The 27389-nt window shown below is 52.5% G+C and overlaps 2 protein-coding genes across 2 annotated transcripts in view; one reads left to right on the top strand and one right to left on the bottom strand.

Moving 5' to 3' along the window:
* Positions 1-13897, top strand: part of STUM (stum, mechanosensory transduction mediator homolog) — a gene marked incomplete at its 5' end in the record, with an annotated part of 51101 nt that extends 37204 nt beyond the window's left edge. The window contains 2 exons of the mRNA XM_082305593.1: positions 7533-8562; positions 12439-13897. Of these exons, the coding sequence (XP_082161719.1) occupies positions 7533-7567 (35 nt within the window). The 3' untranslated portion in view covers positions 7568-8562; positions 12439-13897. The remainder of the gene's footprint in view (positions 1-7532; positions 8563-12438) is intronic.
* The window catches only part of LIN9 (lin-9 DREAM MuvB core complex component), a gene marked incomplete at its 5' end in the record, with an annotated part of 274917 nt that overhangs the window by 173225 nt on the left and 74303 nt on the right, over positions 1-27389 (bottom strand). The gene's annotated exons all lie outside the window — the stretch shown is intronic.

Here is a 27389-nt window from a genome sequence, read left to right as displayed (position 1 = left end):
GCCAAACCCAGGGGTTAAGCCCTCTCACCAAACCACCTGCTAATTTCTGAGCCAGCTTCAATTTACAGGCTGAGTTAAGGGCAATCCCCATGCAGAGCAAATTATGGATATTAAAAACCTGAACATAAGTGAGGCAAAAAGCTTTCCTCAGGGCGAAGGCAGAAATGCCCTTCATTTTTCCCTGCAAACCACCTGCCGAGCTTCCTCTCAGATGTACTCGCAGAGCAGGGGTAGCCCAAGTTATTTCTGGGGATAAATTGTGCATCGGTGTACATCTGTGACGTGTCTTTAAGAATCTGCCCAATTTGTGTGTAATCCCATAATTACGTGTTCATAATCATATGCTCTTCTGCTGTTCCTCTGCTGGACGGCCTCCGTGTGCGGTTCGCTGTCTGGCAGGACCCAGTTCTGCAGTTGTGGGGAGAGGCAGGAAAGCATCTGTCCAGAGAAAGAGCTACAGCTGAAACTGTGACTTGCTTTTCTCCATAGTCCTGTTCATGTATGTCCTCTGCGTAGGGGGGCTGGGGTTCAGGAGGCTCTTACTGGTTTTCCAGTTTGGTTGCTGGGGAAAACCATACAGCTTGGCGGTATTGCCCTGAAGCTGTTCCCCACACCTGGCTGGACCCCACCAGTTTGGGAGGCAGAGGGTGGGCGAGCAGCATGTGGTGGGGATGCTCAGGCCGAGAGATCCCTGACCACAGCAACAGTATTTCATCCTGGCCCCTCTGGTGGCAGAAGAGAAGGGTAAGAGGAGTCAACATGTCTTATGTTAACCAGCTATATATCATCTGACAAGTTGCAGCCCTTGGCAGTTTCTTGCTGTCTCATTAAATAGCTGGGTTTTAAGTTTACTTACCATGCAGAGAAAATAATGGCTAAATAAAGCAGCTCTTGGTTGATAGAGAATAAAAGAAAAAAATCATTTTTCAATCAAAACAAAGAAGTGATCAATTGCTCCCAGCTGGATCAAACAGCACTGTCAGACCCAAAATGGTTTGTTTTTTCATGTTTTCTTTTCATGTTTAAAAAAAAAAGTAGTAACTTAAAAAGGAAACAATGTTTCAGATGCAAGAAATAAGACATTACATTTAAAAACACTGCCAGGAAACAGTTTGCTTTGTTTGGGTTTTGTTTGTGTGCAAACAAACTATTTGATACACTGGACAGACATTGCACACCATTGCGACTTGAATCTGCATGCAGGTGGGAAACAGTTAAAAAAAATATGAAACTACTGCCCACCTCTAGTCTTCCTCACCTCGAAATGGCCAATTCCATGTGTCCCTGTGAGGGTGCCCCACGATTTTGATGGGCTAGAGGCAGGGCACAGTGGGTGGTGTCTAAGCTGATGGGGGCCAGCAGTGAGGAGAAGGGTGGGAAGCAGCCGGGGTTCGGCGACTCCGCTCCGGCTTTCCCTGAGGGATGAGTGCCTCGCTCCCTGGATCAGGGCCTGCCTGCCTATTAGCTGGTAGAGAGCTGGGTGGGAGTTAGGGAGGCTCATTGCAGTTTTTCATCTTCTAGTGCTAATTTTCAGCCATTAAAAGGGGGAGCCTGCTCTGAGGGGAGAGCTTTGGGGATAATATCATACTGTCTTTAATGAGGGGAAAAGGAGAAGAATTATAGGCCAATCAGGTATACTTCAGTTCCTGGAAGAAGTAATCAAATAAGTGACTTGCATGCATTTAGGAAATAAAAAGAAAAAAAGTCAAGCTGTTTTTTTCCAGAGCAAGCTGTGTCAGACTGGCTTGATTCCCTTCTGTGGCAGAGGGATTCATTTTGTGAGTGGCGGCGGCGGTCAGCCATCCCTCCTGACTTTCAGGCGCCGACACCGTCTCACGCAGCGTTCCTACCCGCAAGCCAGGGAGACATGGCCTGGGTGAAAATGCACTTGAGAACTGTTCTCTAAATGCATTTTCCTGAACTGGAAAGATAAGGACAGGTATGTTAAAAGGTCCCTCCTGAATCTAACTCTGTTCCGTATTTTCGTTCATGGCTTGACGATGGACCAGAGAAGGGGCTTACCAGCCCCGCACCGCTGGCAGCTACAGGGATGGCAGGCACGGTGAGGGCAGTGTCCGGATTCAAGCAAATCGAAGAAATGGTGTGAAAAAAATAAATGCTACTCAGTAGAGACAAGTCCAAGACACTAAGGAAGGATTAATCAACTGCATAAATACATGCTAGGGAACAACTTGTTTTTCAGAGAAGGATGTGGTGGCTGCAGTGAGTCACAAGCTGCACAGGAGTACATTGCTGTGGAGGGAACAAACACCGCCCAGGCAGGTAGGAGCAGAGCCTGTAGGACATGAACTGGTCCCCTCACTGTTCTCGGCACACATAAAGCTGCGGCGAGGCTTGTGGCCAGCTCTGGAGGCTGTACTTCATGTGGACAACCTGGAGAGAGCCCAGAGGAGCATGAGACAGCAGGCAATGAAGAGGTTCAGCAGGCTAGTAAATGTGAGAGGGCAGCAGTTTAGCCTGAGACAGACTTAAATAACAGCAGGAAAGATCCGTGCGGAAATTAGGAGACCTTTTCCCTCCTGTAAAGTCAAAATGCTGAAGGGGTGACATGGCAGGATCTGCCCTCTCTGTCACTGGAAGACCCCAAGAGAGGGTAGACCCACGTCTGTCGGGGCAAGGTGGGACATGGGAAGAGACTGACTGACCTCGGGGGTCCCATCCAGCCCTCATCTCCTGTAAGGTGCCCTTTAGCAGGATATATCCCAGAAGAAAGATTAATTGAATGCAGTTTTGCTGTCACACTTAATTACTTTTGGCAGCACAATGGCACCGGGCATTTTCTCTGCTAATTTAAATGAATTGCCAGCTGGCCCCATTAAACACCACAGATATCTTCTTTAAGGAGCCATATGGCTTTGGGTACTGTCCTTTGCTTTACCTGCTGTCTGAAGGCAAAGGTAGATTAAAAGGAAGCACTTAATTCTTTTAAAAAAAAAAAAAATCTGGACTCTCCCCTTGCCACTGCAAATATCCAGCCACCCTTGGTGGTGGCTGGGCAGCGCTGCTGCACCGTGCTCTCCTCGAACCCCTTGTCACGGCTGTGGGGACGAGGCACGGAGCTGAGGCAAACCAAAGCCAATTAGCTGGCCAAGGCCAGCTGGGAAAATGAGCCTCTTCAGGGCTTTCCGGGCAAGTTTTCCTCTGCTAAAGGCACACCTTGTCCCCAGCCCACGCAGCACACGTCTTCATTAGCCGCATCGTGCAGAATGAACGCAGAGGAACGGCCTTTCCAGGAACTCCCTAGCTGCTCAGAGCTCATTATAAAAGGTTTTGTGCCGTTGCTTAACAGAGATACCACAGAAATCAATATAGTAATGTCACACTGAGGCGGCATAGGGGACAGAAGTCAGGGACTGTTTGTCCAGGCATTGTTTTGCCTCTAATGAACGCAGCCAAGAAGTCAAGCCTGGTTTCTGAAGGAAGCCCTCGCTCAGCTTCTGGCCTCTGAATTAACAACTTGCCTATGAACGAGCAAAGGCGCCATCGCTTGTAGTTTCACAGGACGGGGACTCCTCCTGCAGCCCCTGCTTCTGCAGCGGGCAGCTGATTCTCAGGGACTGATTGCCAGCCAGTAGTAAGAAATTACCTGTAATCACACTGTCCGCTTGTCACTCCTTTGCTAACTACAACGCTCAGACCTTGCCAGAAGCAGCAGCAGATGATTGCATGGTTACTGTACGCTCAGGCTCTGAGGGAGTTTGGAAAGCATCACCAAGCCTCTCTTCTCTGCAGGGCCCCTGCTAGGGCAGGTAACGCAGCTGCTCTGGGAAGGAAAGGCAGCAGAAGGCACTTGAGAGACGGGGAAGAGAACAACATCCTAAAACAGCTCGTAACCTTTCATGAGATGAAGGAAATTCTGAGGACAAATTGCCCGCTTAGGCCTATTACGTTTTTTTTTAAATCTAAATAAGAGCCGTCCCCCAAACTATGCCTGAGGAAAGTAGTTAAAAATACCCTTTTTTGCAGCTTCCAACCAAATTAAGTAAGTTGTTAAAATGTTGTAGGAATGCTAAATACCACCGAGGTTTGCAGCACCCAGCGGGGCTGAGGCACACCGCGGTTGAGAGTTATCTGTGGGCACAAGCAAACTCAGCAGCAAAACAGCCAAAAAGCCATCAGGTGTAGCTTTTCCAGCTCTCGGACCGTGAATGGCATGCCATACACTGTCTGGTACGCCGTGATGTCTTGTTTGCCACCTTCCTTCAGTGGTTGCCCTTCAGTCAAACCGTGAAATAGCAATGTCACGGAGGAAAGCGTTTGTGGGAGCATCGCTCAGAGGTGTTAGTCCATCCAGCCTGACCGGCTGAGGGCTGGTGAGCTGGAAAGCAGATGAAGATTCCCCCATCCTCTTTAAACAAGAGGCCCAAATGAAATGGTCCACTTCAAGTACAAGGATTTTAAATAATGTTTAGCCCTGGTGTGAATGTCTGATGGTAGAGCAGCTGTTCTCTGTTCACTCTGCAGCCCCAATTTATTCGTTCTTTTCTGGTTCTCCATGTGTTTTGGATATATCGTCTACAGTTACATTTCTCCCTCTCTCTTTTTTTCATGTTCCTTTGCCTCCTTTTGTTCACCATCAAAGTTTCACAAGGTAAGTTCGTTTCTGTTCTTCCTCCTCCTCCTCCTCACACCCCACGGCAGCTCCCCACGGAGAGCAGCAAGCGCTCGGCCGGGGCAAGCCGTTTGGGATTTGCTTTGGCTGGTGCTGCCCAAGTCCATCCGTGTGCCTGTACATGCGTGTGTCCGCCTGTCTCTGTGTCTGTCCTGTGGCCGCACAGCCCCGGGGATGTGTTCTTCGCCCAGTGTTGAAATGCCCCTCAGGCTGCCCCAAGGGCACCCTCGGAGCAGGGCAGCGACCCATTTCAGCCTCAAGAGCATCCTGAGGCCGCCCTCCGCATGAACCCAGTCCTGGTAGGACAGCCTGTGCACACACTGGTTTCTTTTTGCCTGAATCTTACTTGCAATGGTTTCCAGAAGTGCAATTTCAAGCAAACTTGATTAAATCAGTGATTTTGTGTGCACATACTCAGACCAACTTAATCTTGATCCCAGAGCTGTCTGCTTTACAGAACTGCACCTTAACTGTATTGCAGGCGTATTAACGTAAAGCTGCTTCATACAGGATAGCTCTTCCTATGCAACAAATGAAATAACTATTTTCATATATAAACTATTTAATAAGTTAAGTCTGAAATATTTTAATAAATAAGTTTAGCATAGGACAGGTCATACTTTGGTCATGTAAAGAGAGATACAGGCTTGGCCACTGTAACTGGCTTCCAGCCAGCTTCAAAACTGATAGCACAACTGAAAGGATTTCTATTATACCTTAATAAAAGGCATGGCTATGCAAGCAAGTTACTATAAGCATAACCTAGCTTGCTTACTTTAGCTAAGGATTTATGGCATGCCCCAACTTTCTGGTTCACGCGTTTTGTTTTTTTTTTACTGTGCTCCCTAAACAAATTAAACCGATGCTGTAGACAAGCCCATATTACAGGTTTCCAACCAGCTCATCTTGCCGTCAGAGCTGATTCACACTTAGAACATAAATGCATAAGAAATCATCATTTTTCCCCTGAGAAAAAGCTGTTTGAAAGAGGTGAGAGTCTTTCTTCTTCAGCTGCACATGATGGGCAGCAATGCGGTGCAGGGTAATACGTGCTAAGTGTCATTAATCCCCTCTATTCCTTGTGCTCGTTTAGCAGCAGGAGATCCAGACTGCCAAGGCTGGGTGAATGCATGGATTTTTCCAAAGTGCAGCAAAGTTCATTTGCCGGGGCCAATTTTTAGTTCAGCAAAAAGTCCGTTAAAGATAGGGATTGTGGCACCTGCTGGTATTTTGTGTTCAGCTTTTTTAAGGGACTTACAAGAGCCTGACGTAAAGATTGGAAAGAAATATGAAAAAGCATCAATGGAAAAGTATTTGAAGAGTTAAGCATTCTTCCGAGATGTGAAATTTCAGACTCATTTGGAATTCAAAATATAAAAATGACAGGCTACTTACATTATTTAAACAAAGAAAAAAAACCCTCCAGATTTTTAAAAGGTTTCTAGTTGAAAGGTCTTCACCATTGCAGGCAGCGCAGGTAAGGACAGTTTGTTTTCTTCTTCAAAAAGGAGATCTTTTGCATTGATACTATCATAATAACAATTTCAGCTTCTCTTAAAAAGAAAGCAGGTAAAGCTTCTGGTGCAGTCATTGCAACCACCTAGGAAAGTGTTAAAAAACCTCAGTATTTTTCTCATTATCTTGTGTCAGCACGAGAGCTGCAGGTGCTCTCCTATTGCCCATCCCTGCCCTAGTCCCCTGGGGGAAGGAGCCCTCCCCTATGGGATTTTCAGCCTCCCCTTAACCACTACGTACGGGACAGCAAATAAAGTGGGACCCCAGTCCCCCGAGGAGCTGTGACGAGCAGTGGGACAAGCTGCTTTAGCCCTCGCAGCATCCACGTGGCTGCAACACAGCGGGGCCCTGGTGTCCGCCAACACAGAGCCCCCCACCCCGACAGCTTTGCTGCCTTGGACGGGAGGTGCATTAAACCCCATGGCCAGGGGAAGAGAAGGGGTGGAGGAGGAGGGATCCAGGCAGTTTCCCAGTGCAATTGGTTTTGCTGCTGGAAAGCTCTGTTTTCTCCAGTCCCACCGGACACCCTGACAAAAGCACCTACCATTCTGCTGGGCTGGAGCAAAGCAAGTGCATAACATGGCAGTGAGAATATCATTAGGGAAAGGGCCCATGGAGGCATCCTGAGGTCTGTGGTTGAACTCTGACACGTTAGCCTGTGATTAAAGGTGTCCCCCTTCTCCTCCAAGAGATGTTTGTTCACCTCTGCAAACCACAGTGCAAATTGGTTGCTGCTGGAGAACTCCGTTAGCAAAAGCCAGCACGGGAACTAAAAGGTGGATAGAGGAAGCCAGCCTCCTCCTACCTAGCGGTCCTCTGGAAGGACGAGGTTCAGACGTAGAGCACAAGTAGAGATGCGAGTGTGTCGGATGCACAACCAGCAGCCTGCCAGGTCAGCGCTTGGGAACAGCGGTGTCTCTGGAGCAGTATATAAGGGCATATATTTCTCTGGCACTGCAGAAAGACACGCTCTGATACAGAATAATTTAGGCAGAAAACATAGCATTTCTGTGACGGTTTTAAGTTATTGGGCTGTACTGGAGTTGGCGGCCACCAGTACCTACTGTGCCTTTATAACCTCTTCAAGCAGACATGCCTCTGCCCACGCCAGGGCCGGCGGCCGGCAGGCACCGCAGCGGCAAGGCTGGCCGCCGACAGCCGCATCGCCGTGCCCAGGAAGGTGGTTGCACCCCGTGGCTGCACAGGGCAGGCGTTGGCTAAAGCAAGGCAGGGTGGCTCGCCAGGCTGAGCCTGCCCCGGGGCAGCCCCCCCTATTCTCCCACATGGTTTGCCACTCCTGGTAAACCAGGCTCGCTTGAGCCTCGCCAAGGGTCCTCGTTAGGAATTAACACTAATCATGTTCCCTTCCCCTCCCTCCTCACAGGCTACAAGGAACAGGGGATCCCACAGCAGCTGTAGTGGCTGGGACAAGTATGGTCAGAGAAACACGGCGAGAGATTTCCTTTGGCAGCTGTGGGCCATGGACCTTTTCATTACCCTTTGTCTTTCTTCTTCCTTTTGTTTTGTTTCCTTCTGTTTGAACCCGGTTCATCTGCCCGTCCAGCGGAGCGGAGGTGCAGAGCAGCCGACGGAGACTTGCACTGATCCCACTGAGCAGCGGAGATGGGGCAAGCACGGCGTGGGTTAGGACTGGCCCTGGCCAGCACACGGTGGGCGGCCGATGAGGAGGAGGAAGAGGGTGCCGGGAGAAGGAGACACCCCTGGCAAAGGTGGCACCTGGGCAGGCAGCTGAGGCAGGGGAGTGGGAGATGCTGCTTTCTCTCTCCTCCCAGGGGGAAGGAGCTGAAGATGTTTTGCCTCCTTTTTTATGCTCACCGTTAAAGGAAACCAGCTGTGAACTTCAAATGCCAAGGAGCTATTAATAGATATATGTACAGTATGTAAAAGCAAACCAGCGGTACTTTTCTCCCCTACCCGGAGAGTCCATCGTTGACTGCTTCGTGGTAGCGGAGGGCTCAGCCCAGCCTCCTCTGCTGTCTGTGTATATATGATGCTCAGTGAAGCTCTGTCCTTGCAGATATCTTGAGAAATGTGCTTGCTGTAAATCGTATTGTACTGCTGAACTGACTGGGGCCGTCCCCTGCTTCCATCCACTGGCACCATGCGAAGACCAGACCTCCTGCCGGCTCCTGGGGAGACTTTACCTAGCAAGGGACCGGTGCCCCGCAGCGCCTTGCCTCTAGGGTGGTGGCTGCAACCACATGCTGTCAAAAGCTTCTAGTGTAAAACAATACTGGGGGAGGAGGAGAAGAAGAAGAAAAAAAAAAAAAAAAAAAGAGGCTTTTCCCCTGAAAGGGCCTTGCTGGAAGCATCTCCATGCTTTGGAAATGGATCCCCTTACGGCGTGGCGTGTGCTCCTGGCTGAAGCAGTGTCCCTGCTCCGTTTCCCTGGGGTAAGCACCTAAAGCTTGAGGATCACGACTGGTGCTAACCAGGAGCTCGGTAGTAGTCGCAGCTGGGAGGCCCATGGCCAAATGGGGTAGGGCTGTGTTTTTTGTGATTTGAACACACAATGCACAGAGCTAAATTGGGCATCCAGGCAGAGTGACCCCCTCTGACCCTGGCTGGTGTTTCAGCAGGGCGAGAGGAGCTCAGCTGGGGGGACCTGGTGGCAGCATCTGGCTGCTTTTCCACTCCAAAAATGTGATGGGAGGAGCCCTGCCAAGAGAGAGCAAAACCGGGCTGCTGCTCTCCTCTGGGGAGGGTCCTCCCAGCGAGAGGAGCTTCAAACAAACCCGCTGCCTAAACTGGGAGCCATCCGAGTGTGACAGAGCTGAGACCCGCTTCCAGCCCATCGCTCCTGCAGAGAGGCAGCTGGGGGGCAAGGGGGTGGCAGCAAACCCTGCTGCTCTACAAGCTCCTGGCCTCTCCTAGCACGATGGTTTGCTTTTAAGGTTCACTTTCATTTTCCATGCAGAGCAGATCCTGTCAGTTAAAATACCCCCTGTTGCAAAAGAGCTGAGGTATCAAACAGCAGCAAGTGCCCCTGAGCCCACGTGTCTCCTTGCCTGATCATCTGCAGGCAGACAGTGCAGACCACCCGGCTGTTTGCCATGCGCTGTGTGTTTAACCCTCAGGGGCATCGTAGGGGTACGCTGAGCAGGACAGCGGGCCGCCAAGGGTGGAGGAGAGCCCTGCGCTGGGCAGGGTGCCTGTCGGTGATCTCCCCAGGGAGCTGGTGGCGTAGGAAGCTCCTTTAGTGTTTACACCAGCAGGAGACATGGCTCAGCCTCCCCATAGCCCTGGGTGCTCTCCTGGGCTTGGAGACCCGCTGGCTTTAATGCAAAACCTTTCCTCCCAGAAAGTTTCCTACCTGCTCAGTGTCCACACTCTGCTGTGAGCCTGTGGAAAGCAGGCACCGATACCTCTCTGCTCTCCCAGCGCTGGAAGTCCTTCTCCAGGGCTAAAGATAAAGCACAATCCACAGTCCCAGCTAACTTGTGGTGGGGCAGGACCCGTCCAAACCATGTGCATTTATCCAGAACAGGCATCAGAACTGATGGCAAATTTTTTTCACCCCACCCTTTGACGACTGTGCACTATAAAAAGCTTTGGGCTGCCTGAACAGGAGCAAGGGGCAGAGTCAGGAGCCTTGGGAGCGCCAGCCTTGGCTGTGAGCCGGGAGGCTGCTGGCTCAAGCACTTCCTCTGATCTCAGCAGCCTTAATCGGAAGAGCAAATGGAACCCATATAATAAGGATGCAAATTTGTAACACAGACAACTCATTGTATATTTTACCAAGCCAGACTTCAGCTAGGGCAGCATGTTTTGCAGACATTCCCCTTGTGCATGTGCAAGTACTACCTGCTGTTTGAGCACGGCGCGCCTGAGCCAACACGCTCAGCTAAACGCCTGCAAAACTGCACAAGCCCCACTGAGCACATGTCCTACAGTGCCTATAGCCTATAGGAGACATACGTCTAAACTGGCTCTTTGGCACGTGGTTAGCAAGAGGAAAGGAAACCCATCAACATGAAATGGATTCATGGAAGACCCTTCAGATTAAGTTTAAAGCAATATTTCACAGGTCCTAGCCAAATATTAACAGTAACCCCCTGCATCTGTAGATGATAGACAGGCGTTGCTACCCCTGTTGTACAGCTGAGAAACAGCAGTATGCAGTAAGGTTAAATTACCAGACTCCAAAGCAAAGCCATGGCAGAACCGCAGGAATAACTCAGGCTGCCTTTCTCTCGCCTCGCACCCTAAGCGGTGGCTCATACAGCTATGCTGGCCAGCCAGAAATGGGTATTAGCATCTACCCTGTATCTAAATGAGGGTGCTCAGTTCAGCTTTTTGGGCTGCTCCACAGAAAGCAAAGATCCGTAACATGGTGCAGACAGGAAACCTTCTCATTTATAATTTGAGAGGAGGATGGATGAAACCCATCAACTTTTAGAGACACATAAGCCATGCAACACAGGCAGCAAAGTGGGTTTCTTTGGAAGACAAGCATCAGTTGGTGCTTCTTGTTAACGCAAGTGCTCAAGAGGAAAAGCAGCACAGTTATCCCACCACGATGCTGCGCTGCAGCAAGGCGTGGTTACCTTGCTTTGCCGAGGAGAGGCTTGCAAGACAGCAGCACTTTGAAAAATCAACTCCTAATAGGTTAGTGGTGGAAAGATGAAACCCAAGAGCCATCTGACATCTGCATTAAAACCAAGCGATGAGCTCCTCGAGATCACCGTTGCCACAGCAATCACCCATAGGATTCCTCCTCACGATGTTCAACAATTTCAACTCTCTTTGACCATTTCTACCAAAAGGACTGGTTAAGAGGGTGGCTGCCCCGTGACCTGTGCTCTATCATCTGCAGTTCTGTGGCTTGCAGGACTGTACAGATGATACAGAATTGAGCTTCAGCATTTACTGCGAAACAGAAGTTCTGCTCGTTCATTTCCAACCTGGGAAAATAAAGGGTAAATAGGATCCTAACCAGGAGCAAACAGGGAATCAGCAGCACAGCCGGAAAACACCTTCACAAGCTGCTGCTTGCTTCACAAGCTGCTGCTGGGAAATCTTTTTTTGAAGTTTATAACTAGTCATTAAGCCACCCAAACAACTTGCCAGCTCAGCTGCAGCGAGCGCCATGACCACGAGCAGTGGTTACCTCTCACATTTGCCAAAACAGAATGGCTGGTTCAAGTGCAAACTCCAAACACTGCCTGAGCATCAACTTAGTTGTGCCGTGGTCTCGGGAGGGATGCGCGGGAGCCTCTGCAGATACGGCTAACAGGTTTCACTAGGCCACCTGGTAGAAGTGTTGAAAAGAAACCAGGCAAAGCCTCTGGGTGCAGAAGTTCTGAAAGAGAAGCAGCCAAGTGTGGCTTAAGAACAACTTGTTCTGGTGCCTGTGAAGATGGATTCACATTTAGAAGATGGATTTAAACATTTAATGGACAGGCAGTGCAGAAAGTCTCAGTCTGGGGAGGGTTAAAAAAAGCTGACATTTTCACTGGGCATTAAACTGCCTGTGGCATCAGATGTCAGACCAGCAGCAGATGCCCCATCCCAGAGACCCAGCACCTATACAAAAGGTCCCCCGGGAACAAAACGTAGCAGGATTAGCTCCTTGTAAGGCCTTATTTCTGCCTGTTGGGGGAGTTTGCTTAGTTGATTTTAATTAGCACCACACAGATTCCCACTCTCTGCTTTAGGACGGGAGCAACTTTATAGATTGGCCTTGCTAAAGGGGAGCAAGCACCAAGTTGTATTTTCCCCAAAACTGTGCTGCTATAGTAATAATGATAAAAACCTCTGTTTTTTCCAATAGCCCTGATTAAAACCAGCACCCCCAAGCTCTCCCCAGCTCAGGTGTGAACAGCAGCATGCTCTTGGGCGATGATGAGCCCCTGAGCCTTGTTTCAGGTCTCCCTGTGGCAAGTAGCAGGGAGACATGGGGCGCAGTGAGCTCGGAGGCTGAGCCGCAGGGCAGGGCTGGGGAAGCTGGCGGGGACAGATGGGATTTCAAGTCTTAGTGGTCACAAGGGGAGGTCTGCTCAGTCCCATCTTTAGTATCATCCCCTGCCATGGTGACTTGTTTTTCTTCCTCTAAGAGACCAGAGGTTTGTGCCAGGGACAGACCAGGCAGAGCCGCTTCCCTTGAGGGGCTCCCAGGGAGCCTGCGGTGGGGAAGCCAGCAGTGAGCCGGAGGTACGTGCATGGTGGCCACAATTCACGGGCTGGTGAGAAGAGCACGCAGTGAAGACACCGGTATGAGTGCTAATTTGGAGCTTTCCCCCATCAGCAATGCTTGTCTTTCTCTTTAGGGCCAAATTAATCAGCCAGCACTTTTACACCTCTTTCCGGAGCACTGCAGAGGGAGGCCACCCACTCCAGGACACCCACCCACACCGGGGCTGGATAACTCGCCTCCTGCGTGCGGGAGCCGTGCCGCGCTGTCCCGCTAGCGCCCGCCGTGCCGTACCGTACTGCACCACCGCTGCAAACCGACGCCTGCCTCCTCGCCGGTGCAGCCAGCGAACGCTTGATCGGGTCAAAGGTGCATGGCACCAGGCTATCCCTATATCATCTTCTGCTTTTTACATATAGATGTTTTAGATGCAAGTTTTACAGCTAAAGAGCGATAGTAGGTAACAAAGAATAAAAGCAATTGCTTCACCCCCATCTGCCAGCGATGCAGTATTTTCTGCTGCTCTTTCCCGATTGTGAAAACCATGTTACTCAAAAAAAGGGCTTTAACGAAATAGTTCCTTGGTACTTGAACCCAGCTGGGCTGAACAGCTGCTTTACTACTCGGTGGAAAGCAATTCCAGGTAGGAACCAAACCAAATGTCTTTTTGAAATTTGTGGCCACTTGCAAGCCAGTTTCATTCTGGGTCAGCCCAACCATTTCAATGCACAGCACGTTAACATTTTTTCTAAGTTCATTGGTGTTGCCAAATCTGTACTTACCGTGGAAAAGGTGCTATGGCAGCCGGCCCCCGCCCTCCCGGCCCTTCACCCGCCTGGCTGCACTCGCTGCAGGGGGTCAGCATCGCTCTCGGCCGTGGCACGTGTGCTCGGCCATTGCAGCCAGCAAGGTCAGCGGAGCTTTGTGCCAGGAGCAGCTCCGGCAGGCAGCCGTGCGGTAGGGAGCGTTAGACGTGCGAGCTGCCTCCATCTGTGCCGCATCCTGTGCTTCCCGAGACAAAGCCGCATGTTCCTCCCCATGTGCATCGACTGTCACACGTTTTATTAAAGATCTTTCAGTTCTGCTGGAAATCGCCCCTTGTCGTAGTCTCGCCGTGGCGCAGGGGGTGTTGTGCCAAGCTCCGTGGTCAGGAAACTGAAGAGTCACGGTCTCATTATTCTTTGGGGGCCTGTTTTATTCCACCCTCGCCTTGCCTCCTACCTGTTTTGGTATGACACTGCAGTACATATACACGCATACACTCCAGCCAGAGTGTATTTTATTACTATTCAACCCAAACTGCATCCTCTACAAGACACCAAGAAGAGTTCATTGACATTTAAAGCCCAGACACAAGAAGTGCTATAAGCTTGGCTAGATCTGATATTCCTCCCAGTCAAAAGCAATGGCTTCTCCCACACACTTGCTAACACACATTATTTTATTTTAACACACGTATTTTCTAGCTGGCTTCTCTTCATGCTCGCACACACAATGCACTTTCAGGCAGCAGTGCAATTTATTTTCCAAACTGGCACTCAGCATTTCCATCCCCCATGGGACCAGCGTACTGTAAAAACCCCAGGTGACAGTGGCACCAGCTGAACCAGGGTTAGTTACAGTGAACCCCACAGGAGCCCATACCACCCACAAGCCATCCTTCCTCCTCTTCTCATCCATATGCATAACTAGAGCCAGGCTAAAATTCAGTTCTGCTTCTCTTGCACCTACCCACTGGCCAGAGGGAAGCGACACCCCCCCGTCCCCTCCACTGAAACGGTGCTGTGGGATGTGAAGGCTTCATGTAGACTCTAGGACCAACAAGGCGAGAATAGCTCAATTAATCTTCCAGCCCTAAGGATGCTTCCAGAAGGCAGGTCAAAGGGAATGGCACATTTGGGCTTGGGATCAAAACAGGAGCTCGCCTCCACCAGCACTGCCTGGAGGTGATGGCAGCGCTCCCCAAAACACCCAGCAAGCAATCCCATCCTGACCTGCACCCCGCTTTCCACCCACCACACACGTACAGACACAGGCACTGCTCCACAGGCTGGGAGGGGAATAAGTTGTCTGCCGCTGGCTCAAGTGCATGTTTTCCTTGGTTTTGGCCATGCTTGGGTGTACTGGGTTTTTCCACCCTAGGAAGGAGGGAACAGGTGCATGCTCACCTCTGCTGTTTGCACCCCAATGGTGAGCCTGCCTTTCATTTTCACGCTGGAGCCCAAACTGAGGGGTTAAAGAGGACCATTTGTATGCCTATTTATATTGCCAAGTATTGGATTGTGACTTGCTGTGTTTTGATACTGTGGATTTTTTTTTTTTTTTAAAGTTAAATATATTCTATTGCTGGACAGCTGGAACGAAATGCAGAGTCTCTTTACATAGCCTGGAGAACCCCATCAGCCCTGGATCAAAGTGAGTTCTCCTCCTCCCACCAGCTGGGTAGTGGAGAGCATCCAGTAGACAGCAGCCCACACCTGCATCACCTGAGGAGAGGAGGAAGGGGCCAGGGCAGGGCTTTCTTAAGGAATTAACAACCCAGAGCCTTACAGGAGAGCAGCAGGCTGGTGAGGAGCCTTGCCTGCACGTCTGAAACAGAGAAAAGGGAGGGGGAAAAGCCACCCTGCTGTTCCCCTGTGCACACACCTACCAGCAATCCTTCTTGCCTGGGTTTTCTTTGCAGTTTTAACACTTCAAAATGCCTCCAGGCACATTATCCCTGCTCGCATGCAACAGCAGCCCCTGTGCTGCTGGGGGCTTGGCCACACATGCCTGAGCGGAGCAGACCAAAAAGCACCCCAAAGTGCCACTGCTCTGCTCCTTCCCCAAAGCCACTGCAGGTGGGGAAACACATGGGAGATCCCAGCTGGACTTGTCAGGGCTTCCCTTTGTCATTTTTGAGACAAGCTGGGGTCTAAAGTCTCTAAGCAATTGTTCATCATTGTGGTTTAACCACGGTTAGGAACTAAGCACCACACAGCCGATGGCTCACTACCCTCACCCTCTGCCCTCATGGTGGGATGGGGGAGAGAATTGAAAAAAATAAAGTCAAACCCACAGGTTGAGATAAAAACAGTTTAATAGGAGAGCAGAGGAAGAAAAAAAATAACAATAATAATGATAAAAGAATATACAAAACAAGTGATGCACAATGCAATTGCTCACCACCTGCCGACCGATGCCCAGCACGTCCCCAAGCAGCAGTCGCTGCCCCCCAGCCAGCTCCCCCCAGTTTATATACTGAGCATGATGGCATATGGTATGGAATAGCCCTTTGGCCAGGCTGGGTCAGCTGTCCTGGCTGTGCCCCCTCCCAGTTTCTCATGCACCGGGCAAAGCATGGGAAGCCAAAAAGTCCTTGACTAGCGTAAGCACTGCTTAGCAACAACTAAAACATCAGTGTTATCAACATTTTTCTCATCCTAAATCCAAAACGCAGCACTCTACCAGCTACTAGGAAGAAAATTTACTCTACCCCAGCCAAAACCAGTGAGTGTCCACAACCTAATAGTTTTGACCCCAAATATTGGCACACAGGTAGTTTCCAGGTTGCCAGGCTTCCCTTGGCCCTGCTTGGATGCCTCAACTCTGTAGGAGGCTCCTTGCGAACACAGGTTTACACAAGCAGCTTGTCCAACACCAGCTGTCCTCTGTGCAAGATCCTCACGTTTCCTGTCCCAGCCTCTCGCGAAAGCGAGGGCTGCAGCCATCACCCTATTTCTGGCCCAAGCAGAGTTCACAGAGGATGGGTTTCAGCCACCCCCGGGGTGCCTGCAGCCCTGCTGGGAAAGGGCCAGCCTCTTGCTCCATCAAAACCACAAATCCTTGGGGGCTGCAACACTGCCACGGGTGACAGCGGGCTGCAGGGAGTAAACCACGAGCACATTTCACTGTGCTACAGTGGGACTGCGTAGCCCTTTGCACGCCCTGCAGCCCATGACCGACCGTCCACTGCCACTGCCTGGGGTGGCTTCCTCCCCACTGCAGCGCTTTGACTCTCCCTGCTGGGAAGGGGGAAGGTGGCACAGGGCTCAGTGGCATCTGCTGCCCACCCAGAGCAGGTGCAGGGCTGGCCTCCCTTTCTGGGCTCCCAGCCTTTCTGACAGGCAGAGCAGGGATGGAGAGGGAGCCCGGCAGCACGGCATGGAGGGGGCCAGTGGAGGAGGTGAAAGGTGTCCAGGAGGAAATGCAACCATGACCATGATCTTTGCCCTCCATGGCCCCAAATGGAAGGGCAGACATTTGGAGATGGAGCTTGAGAGGGCTATCCCTGCTTTATCCCTGCCTCTGAATTGCCAGCACAGCACAACGCTCCTCCTGTTTGCGCGGGCTCATGCAGGAGGAGCTGCAAGAGACCAAAGCCAAGCACGGCCCTGGAGAAGTGGAAGAGGGCACCCAGCCAGTGAGGCTGGGGGACGTAGCCATTGGGAAGGTGACAGCACAGATCCCACTTCATCCACCCTTGGAAGCAGTGCCCAGCACAGACCATTAGTAACTGCCTGACCCAGCCTCAGCAATGGACACCCCACAGCTGGGCCGTGGGGACAGCCAGCCCCAGGCAACTTGTCTTTAACAAGAAGAACAGGGAAGGGGGAAGGATGCAGGCTGCTGTTTGCAGCTCGGCAAGGCTATCGGCTGCAGCAAGAGCATCAGAGGCAGGGAGCCCACCGAGGACAGGCCTCGGTAACAGAGCAGCGCACAACAGCCCTGCCCAGCCGCAAGGCAGGACGAACCGGGCGGTGGGTCCAGCCTGGGGGGCTTCAGTGGGACTCGGGGGGCCAAACTCAGATTTGGTGCAAGACCAGCGAGAAGGCTCTTCTCACACCCCATGGCCTTGAGGGATCTGGTAGGCAAGGCAGAAAGCTCCATTTCACTTGCCACATCTTTCTAGTTAGGCTTCGCCCCTTAACACGTGAAGCACTTTGGGATGAAAACTGATATATAATATTATGATACTATTGATACACCCATGCAGACGCACCATCACATGGCAAATCCACTAGAGAGATCTGGGATAATTATCTTGTAGAGATTTCTTTAAAGCCCTGCTAATGCAACCGTTTCAGAAGGGGAGCGGAAAAAGTTTAAAAGAAAAAGATCATACAAATGGAAAGTCAAAACCTGGAGCTTAGTGAAGACAGATAAGCCATGAGGAAAACCTCCATGCCTTATCCTCATCCAAGTACTATCATGAGAACAGGTCTTTCCCTCACCTGGAGGAACAAGCATCTCCAGCAGTTTTTCAGCCCTGCAGGCTGTTGACACCCACATCTCAGGGAATGCTCTGGCATCAGCAGGCAGAAACCCAAGAGGTTTTCAGAGGGTTAAAAGAGGCAGAGAGGCAAGAGGTGATGAGCACAGCCTGCAGCTTTTGCTGGCTCCTCAAATGGGCAGCAGCACCAGCTCTGCTGGAGCAGACACCAAAAGCCCCCTTCTGAGAGCAGCCTTGAAGCTAGACAGCACCGTCATCCAAGGAGCAGGGTGACCAGTGGGTTCCTGGGGCACTTACCCGACAATATGCTGGCCCTTGCCAGGAGACAGCAGCCAGCAAACTTCAAGCCCCTGAAGAGCTGGAAATGCCCAACACAGCCCTGCTCTGCCTTTCTCCAGCATCCAGTGGGTGGGCAGAAGCCAGACCAGAGCCACTCCTGCCCCCCAGCCCCAGCACACAGCCAAAGCCCACAGCCACTCTGCCCCAAGCCCCACACCGCATCCCTGGGCAGCCCCCTGCCCAGCCACCCACCTCCTCTGCACCACACAGCCCCAGGGGAGGCACATGGCCACCACACACACCTCACCCTGATTTCAGGTGCAAAATGGCTCAGCTCCCCCCAACCCAAGAACAGAGCCTGCCCAGATGCCCTCAGCACAATTACAGCTCCTCTGTGTGCCCAACCAGTGCAGCAGTGGGGCACCAAGAAAACACTCTCCAGTAACCACCACACAACAGGAAAAATTACCCTCCCTTTGCACTTGCAGCCCCCCCAAGCTAGGCTTTTTCCATCTCCACCCCCCCAGAAAAACAGACCCCCTCCCCAAACCAAGCTCACCTCTTCAGAGCTGCCACACACCACCAAGACACATCCAGCTCTACAGCAGCACTTGCTGGGAGCCACACAGGGCTGCAGCCCATGGCACTAATGATACTCCCATGCTGATGGGGAGTGGCTGAGACTTTATGCATGATCCAGAGCAATCAGTGTAACCAGGTGTGCTTTACATGAAGCCATCTGGGAGATTTCAGGCTGAGCAACCATTTAAAAAAATAATATCCATGCAAAGGAGGGTTATTGCAAGGTATACACATACTACCTCAAAATCTTCAAGTCGTGTGCTCCAAATATACATTCAGAGCTGAATGCAGCTATGAGCAGGTAGCAACTGATCCTAGAAGCTAATATTACGATTACAGGCTACTTTGGAGCTTGTTTGCAAAGGAAAATCACGGCCCTGTGGAAGAGGATGCGAACTGCAAGCCTAGCAGGAGCGTACTTGTGTCTAGGGCACATGAAGTGTCCCCAGAGGATGTGAAGATGTGGCAGCCAGAGCATCCATGCACTTAAAAATGGCATCACACACCACATCCCTAAGTAACTTTGGACTGAGGCTTGGGTTGACACGCTTGCTCAGTCTGCTCCCATTTCCCGCTGCCTGCCCATGTGGGCAAAGTGGGGGGCCAAAACCACCCCCTGGCTGAGCCCTCCAGGGAAACCCAACATGCTACGCCCCAGAGCCTGTGGGCAGTGCTGGTGCCTGCAGGGATTTCTTTGCCAGCCCTCGGCACGGGGAGCTCTGGCTCCCACCCGTAGCAGCTGCTGCCAGGGGGAGGTTTGCTGCCTGCTACCTGCCTGCAGCGGCTTCTCAGTTCCCCTTCATTGCATGCAAACACACATAAAAAACAACACGGTCTGGCTCTCTTTCACCACCAGACATTATTCCAAATATTAATATTTTGAACTACTGGGTGTTTATGTCCCAGGAGACATGCTGGCTGCCCCTCCAAGGTGCCTACATCACTCTGAGTGCCATAGATGTTTAATGTCAGAGGTGCCCCTTCCGCCAGGACCTGAGCAGCCCAAAATTTGGGCCCAGTGGGGCTCAGCATGGCAGCAGCTTGCTCATGGCCATGACAGGTACGATGCTGCTCCTGCCCACGCCTGGGGAGTTGTTGTGCGGGGCCGTGCTGCCCACCTGGAGCCTGGGGCCGTCCCGGGGTGCAGGTGTGAAGCTGCCAGGTGCTGATGCACCTTCCATTGCCTCCAAGCCCGCCAAGCCACTCCAGATCAGGAGAAAGTGGAATTAAAGGCTAGGGCTGACTCCAAGGCCTCTTCTGTTTCTTCCCCAAATGGAAAAGGTCTGTTCTAGGAAACAAATTTCCTGGAGGTCTAATTTTAGAAAACATCTGTTTCTAATGACCCAAAAGATGCTTTTTAAGGGGAAGGCGAGCATTCCCATGTGTTTGATTACAGTAGGGCTGCCCCTGGTACTGCGGGGCCAGGGGGTAAACGCAGCTGAGCCACGAGCATGGGAGCGCGGCCAAGAGGATGAGCCTCCTGCGGAGAGGCAGGCACTGGCGGGGATTTTGGGTGCACCAGCCCCACGGCTAGCTGTGATGGGGGACACAAGGAAAGAGCAAACCTGTAACTTGTGCGTGCAAGGTTGCCTTTTCCCATGAGTGTCATCCAGCCAAAGCAAGATGAGGATATTTGCTCAGCAGCAAAAACCACTTTATTTTTCAGAACTGCTTTTGCTGAGATTAAATTCAGACAGGAATAAGAAGCGATAGAGAGGAGTGGTTTACTAAAACCTCCCAACCCATCCCCACTGTAGCGAATAGCCCCCCCCGAGCTCCTCGTGCTCTGCCACTTCAGCTCTTTGCCCCATTTACACCACGCCAAGCAGGTGACGTAGGGGAATGCCACGACAGTCACTGACAGCTCTGCAGGGGCATGTCCCACCGAGGCCGGGGAGGTGGGACGTCAGCCGAGGGGCACTCCTGGGCCTCCCCCACCTTCACGCAACCCCAACTTGGCTCTCCCCGCTGGGATGCAGCTTATCTCTGCCAGGTGTTTCCCTCCAGCTCCTGGCAAACCCTGCACCCACCAGACCCCCGCCAAACGCTGTCCCCTACACCGGCACCCCTGGCCCGGCTGCCGGGGCTGCCAGCGGGAGCTGAGCCAAGCCTCGGCTGCAGGACGCGGGCAGCGCGGTGCCCCTCTCCAGCTGCATTGCTCTAAGCCTCACGGATATCACCGACTAAGAGCAGGCGTCCCTGCATCCCGCTGCTCCTCTGGGCAGCCAAGGGCGCGCGCGGGAGGGATTTTTCCAGTGCAAGTTCCCAGCAGAGCACACGGACAGCTGCTGTACCTGAAGCTATGGCAAACCATCGCGAGAGGCTGCCCACCTTCGCATGGTGTTAGCACCCTGCAGAGCCCTTCCCACAGGTACTGCCTTCTCCCCTGGCATTTTTGGGGCATAAAAAGAAACAAAGTGTGAATTTAGTGCTTGAAAATGATACTGCACTGACAGCACTGCAGTGGGCAGTTTTTTAGCCACAGACCCTTTGCGAAGGGGAGCCACATCTGTAGCATCTCTCTGCCTTGCTGCTACAGACTTGTGTTGCTTTTCCTTCTCACGTTCCCTTACCCAACCCAAACCCCACTTTTGCAAGAGAAGTAGCTGTTTGTGTGTGTCCCTGCAGGAGAAGTCCCTGGATTCTTGTTAGGGAAAGCAGCATATAAAACATCTCGGAGGAAAAGCACCTCCTGACAGGGAGGGCAGTCATTAGAAATTAAAGTATTTGCTTTTTGTTTTCTGGCTTTGGTCAGCTGTAAATAATTTTGTGCCTGTTTCCCTTCGTGCTCCTTTGTCCAGGTGGTTTCAAGTGTAAGATTTTTAGATTAGGGAAAGTGTGTTTGAACGCCCTGGCAGCAGGGAGGTGAGGGAGCTGACCCCAGATCTTGCAGGACTGACACTATTAGTACACACCAAACAAATGGCAGGAGACACGAAGTCCCAGCAAACAGAAGCCATCAGCCCCGAGCAGGCAGCGGATCGGTGCTGGCAGCGGGATGAGCTGGCAGGGCCCAAGACGTGCATCTCCTGCAGAGTTTCCTCCAGTGCTGTCCCAGGTGGGACTTGCTCGGGAGCCTCCTCCCCAGGTTTTCTGTCCAAAGAGGTGGCAGCAGCAGCTCTCCTGTGCTCTCTGGCTGCTCCCGGCTGGAAGCACAGTTTTTCCCTGGAGAGGAGCAGGAGCCATGCGAGACAGGTCCCCTAAGGGTGCGGAAAGAGGTAGAGAGAGAAAACCTGCCAGTATAAAAGCAACACCAGGCCCTGGGGCATCTCTGAGAGCAGTAAATCCCCACATAAAGCCTTCCCTGCTGCACTCCGGGGCCTCGCTGGAGAGCATCGCTCGTGGCGGGTCGGGGGCCTGATGTGCAGGAGATGGCAGCCCCACGTCCCCGGTCCCAACACGGGGGTGTGCGAAGCAGGGTCCTGGGCATGACGGGGCTCATCCCTGGGGCCCCAGGGTGGGCATCTCACGCGGCTTGCGGCGGCAGAGTGCAAACACTTCCATAGACTTAAAACCATGCAGGAAAAGCACAAACCAAACCAACAGACACTACAGTGGGGCCTTGCCTGCCTTCCCCATTCGCATTTTTTTTTTTTTTTTAGTTTTAGTTTTTACGCTTCACGATAACAAAGAACGAATTTGTATTTTTTAAGGCCAGGGAAGAGAACAAAGCACAGCCCCAAACGAGACGAGGGATGACAAGTCAGCAAGCTGGCCCTGGGGGTGGCAGGGTGCTGGGGCTGGCAGAGGGCTCCAGCCCTGGACCGGCACAGCGAGGTGGGACGCGTTTTCCCAGTCTCTCACTCCCAGAAATGGGAGTCTCTACCCAGAAATAGGATGCGGGCAGCATGAAGCTCTTCACCCCCCTGCTCCAGCGGGATCCGGGATGGAGCCGCTTGGCGGGAAGGCGCTTTATTCGTTTCAGCGATGCCCCCCAGCTCCCGATGGGAGCACCGACAGCCGGCTTCGGCCTCTCCCGCCCCCGCTCCGCCCGTCCCCGGCTGCGGCCGGCCGCCGAGGGAGCATTGCCACCTCCCGGCCCCCGCGGGAAGCGCCGGCCCCGCAGCCCGGGGCCACCCCACGCGGGACCGCGGCAAGGGGGGCGTTTGTAAGGTACGGCGGAAGAGAGCAGCCTGAACGCAGCCCCCTTTGGGGGTTAAAACCCAACACGAGCCCTCCCCACCGAAACCCAGAGGGTGCACAGACAACCCCCCCCCCCCCCTCCCCTCCGGGCACCAGCACACACGTTATTTCCAAACCCGCAGGGACCTGGAGGTGTCGTGCACATCCCCGAGCGAGAGCAGCCCGGGTGAAGGGCATCCCCAGGCTGCTCAGCACCGCCCCCCCCCCCCCCCCCCCCCGGTGCTATTTGCCCTCCCTGGCACCCCCCTGCAAAGCCACCCCCACCACAGCACCCAAACCCCTGGGGTGGGATGCAAAGGCAGGTGCTCTCCCACCCCACTCTGCACCCGCACCCAGCACCCACGGCAGAGCTGCAGGGGGACAGGGCCCTCCGCGAAACCCAAGGGGGCTGCTGCCACCTTCCAAGCTGCCAGACTCATCTTGTCCCCAGGGGGAAGAGCCCATTGCTGGCAGCACCAACCCCAAAGTTGCAGCATTTCATTGCTCTGAATGGCAAAAATTTGCTTTTTCTAGCGAAACGCAGATTCTCCCCACACCTTCATTTATGGCCAGCAGTATTTAAATGCAGCCGCTTAAGCTCCATAAATTGCATTTAAGCAATTAAGACCCCCCCTTTTGAGGTCTCATTGCTCAGGCAGTGCAGCTCCCTCCAGCCACCCTTTCTCGGGGCAGGGGCTCTGGCTGGGGGAGCCAGGCAGTAGTGCTGCCCTGCACCACCCATGGCAGGGGGCAAAACACCTCTTGAAGGGCTTCCCAGAGACCCCCCCCCCAGAACCACAGCAGCTGGTGCCACTAACTCACACCGTGTGAGCCTCAGACCCCTATTCACCACCACAGCAAAGTCCTGCATTTTCAGAGAATACAACTCCCAGCTGGCCTGCAGCACCCCCTTATTTATAGGAGGTTCATTCTTGCAAGTAGCACCTAATTGTATAATTAATAAAAAAATTAGCTGCCACCTCCTCACCTAGAGCCTGAGCAGGCTGCCTATACCCCCATGGCACTGCTGGAGGTGCTGGGAGGCTCGGTGCTGTAACAGTGGAAGCCTCAGCAACATCTGAAGTTTTCTTTGTTGTATTAATATAAGTGCTGACCTCTCTTCTTTATATTGAGTTTATTAATCATTTAGTTTAGGAATCCCTGAAGTGGCAGGGACCCCGGGGCCTTGCTTTGGGGGTGCAGCAAAGCCAGGCAGGGGGGCAAGCAGGGCTCTTGCTGTGGTGTGTGCCATGCTGCGCCGGCAGCCCCAGCTTGGCACCAGGGCCTGCCCCTTTCCAACCCAGTGCACAAACCTCAGGGTCAGCAGATGCCACCGCTCAGTCACAAGGAGTTTTTTTCTCAGACTTATTCCCTTCCCGTCTCCGCCACAATGTTGTGGTGTTTCTTTAACTCTCAAGAGAGGTTTTTACAGAACAGAGTTGAGGTTCTTATTCTTTACCTTCTGGTTTTGCATTTTAGGGTACAGCTGGGTAAGTTTTGGAGGCTTTGTTTTCCTCCATAGGTAGGAAGATTGAGTCACGTACTGATGAGATTCTTGGTGGCCCCCAGGAACTGGAGCTATAAGTAAAACATCAGCTGTTGGTAACGATGCTGCAGGAGCGTGCAAGCCAGCCAGATAGGAAACGTGTACGCCTTTCTCACAGCCCACAAGAGACCGCTAGATGCACGTATAGCAGCCTCACGTCTATAACACAATCACGGAATCACAGAATGGTTTGCGTTGGAAGGGACCTTAAAGATCATCTGGTTCCAACCCCCCTGCCATGGACAGGGACACCTTCCACTAGACCAGGTTGCTCAAAGCCCCATCCAACCTGGGCTTGAATGTTTTCAGGGATCGGGCAGCCACAGCTTCTCGGGACAACCTGTCCCAGTGCCTCACCACCCTCAGAGTGAAGAATTTCTTCTTTATGTCTAACCTAAATCTACCCTCTTTCAGTTTAAAGCCATTACCCCTTGCCCTATCACTATGTGCCCTTGTAAAAAGTCCCCTCTCCAGCTTTCTTGTAGGCCCCCTTCAGGTACTGGAAGGCTGCTCTAAGGTCTCCCCAGAGCCTTCTCTTCTCCAACCTGAACAACCCCAGCTCTCTCAGCCTGCCTTCATAGGAGAGATGCTGAGCCCACTGATCACCTTCGTGGCCCTCCTCTGGACTTGCGCTTGGGATTGCCCCAACCCATGTGCAGGACCTTGCACTTGGCCTTGTTGAACTTTATGAGGTTCTCATGGGCCCACCCCTCCAGCCTGTCAAGGTCCCTCTGGATGGCATCTCTACCCTCCAGCGTGTCAACCGCACCACACAGCTTGGAGTCATCAGCAAACTTGCTGAGGGTGCACCTAATCCCACTGTCAATGCCGCCAACAAAGATGTTAAACAGCGCCGGTCCCAATACTGACCCCTGAGGAACGCCACTCGTCACTGATCTCCACATGGACATTGAGCCGTTGACTGCAACTCTTTGAGTGCGACCATCCAGCCAATTCCTTATCCACCAAGTGGTCCATCTGTCAAATCCACGCCTCTCCAATTTAGAGACAAGGATGTTGTGCAGGACAGTGTCAAATGCTTTGTGCAAATCCAGGTAGATGACATTAGTTGCTCTTCCCTTATCCACCAACACTGCAACCTCATCATAGAAGGCCACCGAATTTGTCAGGCACTATTTGCCCTTAGTGAAGCCATGCTGGCTGTTGCCAATCACCTCCTTATTTCCATGTGCCTTAGCACAGTTTCCAGGAGGATCTGCTCCATGATCTTGCCAGGCACATAGGGGAGACTGACCGGCCTATAGTTCGTTGGGTCTTCCTTTTTTTCCTTTTTAAAAATGAGGATTCCCCTTTTCCAGTCAGTGGGAATTTCACCAGGCTGCCATGACTTCTCAAATATGATGGACAGTGGCTTAGCAACTTCATCCGCCAGTTCCTTCAGGACCCACGGATGCATCTCATCAGGTCCCATGGACTTGTGCACCTTCAGGTTCCTTAGATGGTCTCGAACCTGATCTTCTCCAACCGTGGGCAGTTCTTCATTCTCCCAGTCCCTGCCTTTGCCTTCTGCGACTTGGGCGGTGTGGCTTGAGCACTTGCCGGTGAAGACTGAGGCAAAAAGTCATTGAGTACCTCAGCCTTCTCCATATCCCAGGTAACCAGGTCTCCTGTTTTCTTCTGGAGAGGGCCCACATTTTCGCTAGTCTTCCTTTTATCACTGACTTACCTATGGAAGCTTTTCTTGTTGCCCTTGACGTCCCTGGCCAGATTTAATCCTATCAGGGCTTTTAGCTTTCCTAACCTGATCCCTGGCTGCTCGCACAATTTCTCTGTATTCTCCCCAGGCCACCTGTCCTTGCTTCCACCCTCTGTAGGCTTCCTTTTTGAGTTTGAGTTTGTCCAGGAGCTCCTTGTTCATCCATGCAGGCCTCCTGGCGTTTTTGCCTGACTTCCTCTTTGTTGGGATGCATCACTCCTGAGCTTGGAGGAGGTGAGCTTTGAATATTACCCAGCTTTCTTGGGCCCCTCTTCCCTCCAGGGCTTTATCCCATGGTACTCTACCAAGCAGATCCCTGAAGAGGCCAAAGTCTGCTCTCCTGAAGTCCAGGGCAGTGAGCTTGCTGTGTGCCCTCCTCAGTGCCCTAAGCATCTTGAACTCCACCATTTTGTGGTCACTGCAGCCAAGGCTGCCCTTGAACCCCAAATTCCCCACCAGCCCCTCCTTGTTGGTGAGAACAAGGTCCAGCGCAGCACCTCTCCTTGTTGGCTCCTCTATCACTTGGAGAAGGAAGTTGTCACCAACCATTCCAGGAACCTCCCGGATTGCGTATGCCCTGCTGTGTTGTCCCTCCAACAGATATCGGAGTGGTTGAAGTCCCCCGTGAGGACCAGGGCTTGTGAACGTGAGGCCACTCCTATCTGCCTATAGAGGGCCTCATCCGCTCGGTCTTCCTGGTCGGGTGGCCTGTAGCAGACCCCCACCATGATGTCACCTGTCCCTGCCCTCCCTTTAATCCTGACCCATAAGCTCTCTGTCGGCTCCTCATCCACGCCCAGGCGGAGCTCCATGCACTCCAGCTGGTTGCTGACATGGAGGGCAACCCCCCTCCTCGTCTCCCCTGCCCGCCCTTCCTAAAGAGCCTGTACCCTTCCATTCCAACACTCCAGTCAGAGGAGCCATCCCACCACCTCTCCGTGATGCCAGTAAGATCATAGCCCTGCAGGTGCACACACGTCTCTAACTCCTCATTTATTCATAATAAAGAATAATAAAATAATAAAAATAATTAATATTCATACTGGTAATACTACCAGTTCTTTCTCGTCGCAAAAGGTTGCTAGTCTTTAAGCAAAGTCAACACTGGGTTTGCCTTGCTGTTTGTTTTAGAGGTGCCGTAGCGAGCAGCAGAGATGCTGCAGGGACCGCTCCCCAGGCCGGGCGGCTCTGGGGGGTCTGGGCACGGGGCGTTAAATCTGACTTTCCTTACGGGGCAGCCCACCTGCCTCCCTCAGCCACGTCTGTCCCCGGACAGGCTCCTTCTGTCCTGTGCTTGCATGGCAAACCAGGAGGGATTGGAGCTGCCTTCAGACTCTACAACCTTTCTCCTTCAGTGCAAAACCAATCCAGGTTTGTTTTCGTGGCCTTTGACCCCAAGCGCTCCCTCCGGCGCTGCCCGTGGTGCGGCCGAGAGGGCGAGGAGCAGGGGAAGCGCGTGGCGGTGCCAGGCAGCTCTGACACCCCTGGGTGCTTTGGTATCCTTGGGCGCCGAAATCGCAGGGTGGCACTCGGAAACCGCTCAGCAGGAGCCGCAATGTAGTGCTAGCGAAAAACGTGAAGACCAAAAAAATTCCTGGTGTGGAGCTGCCTTTGGTGGGCTTCCCTGCA

Source organism: Platalea leucorodia (assembly GCF_965183815.1).
Source record: "Platalea leucorodia genome assembly, chromosome: 3".
NCBI lineage: Eukaryota > Metazoa > Chordata > Aves > Pelecaniformes > Threskiornithidae > Platalea > Platalea leucorodia.
The sequence above is the reverse complement of the archived record's forward strand: the minus strand, read 5'-3'. Positions and strand labels throughout refer to the sequence as shown.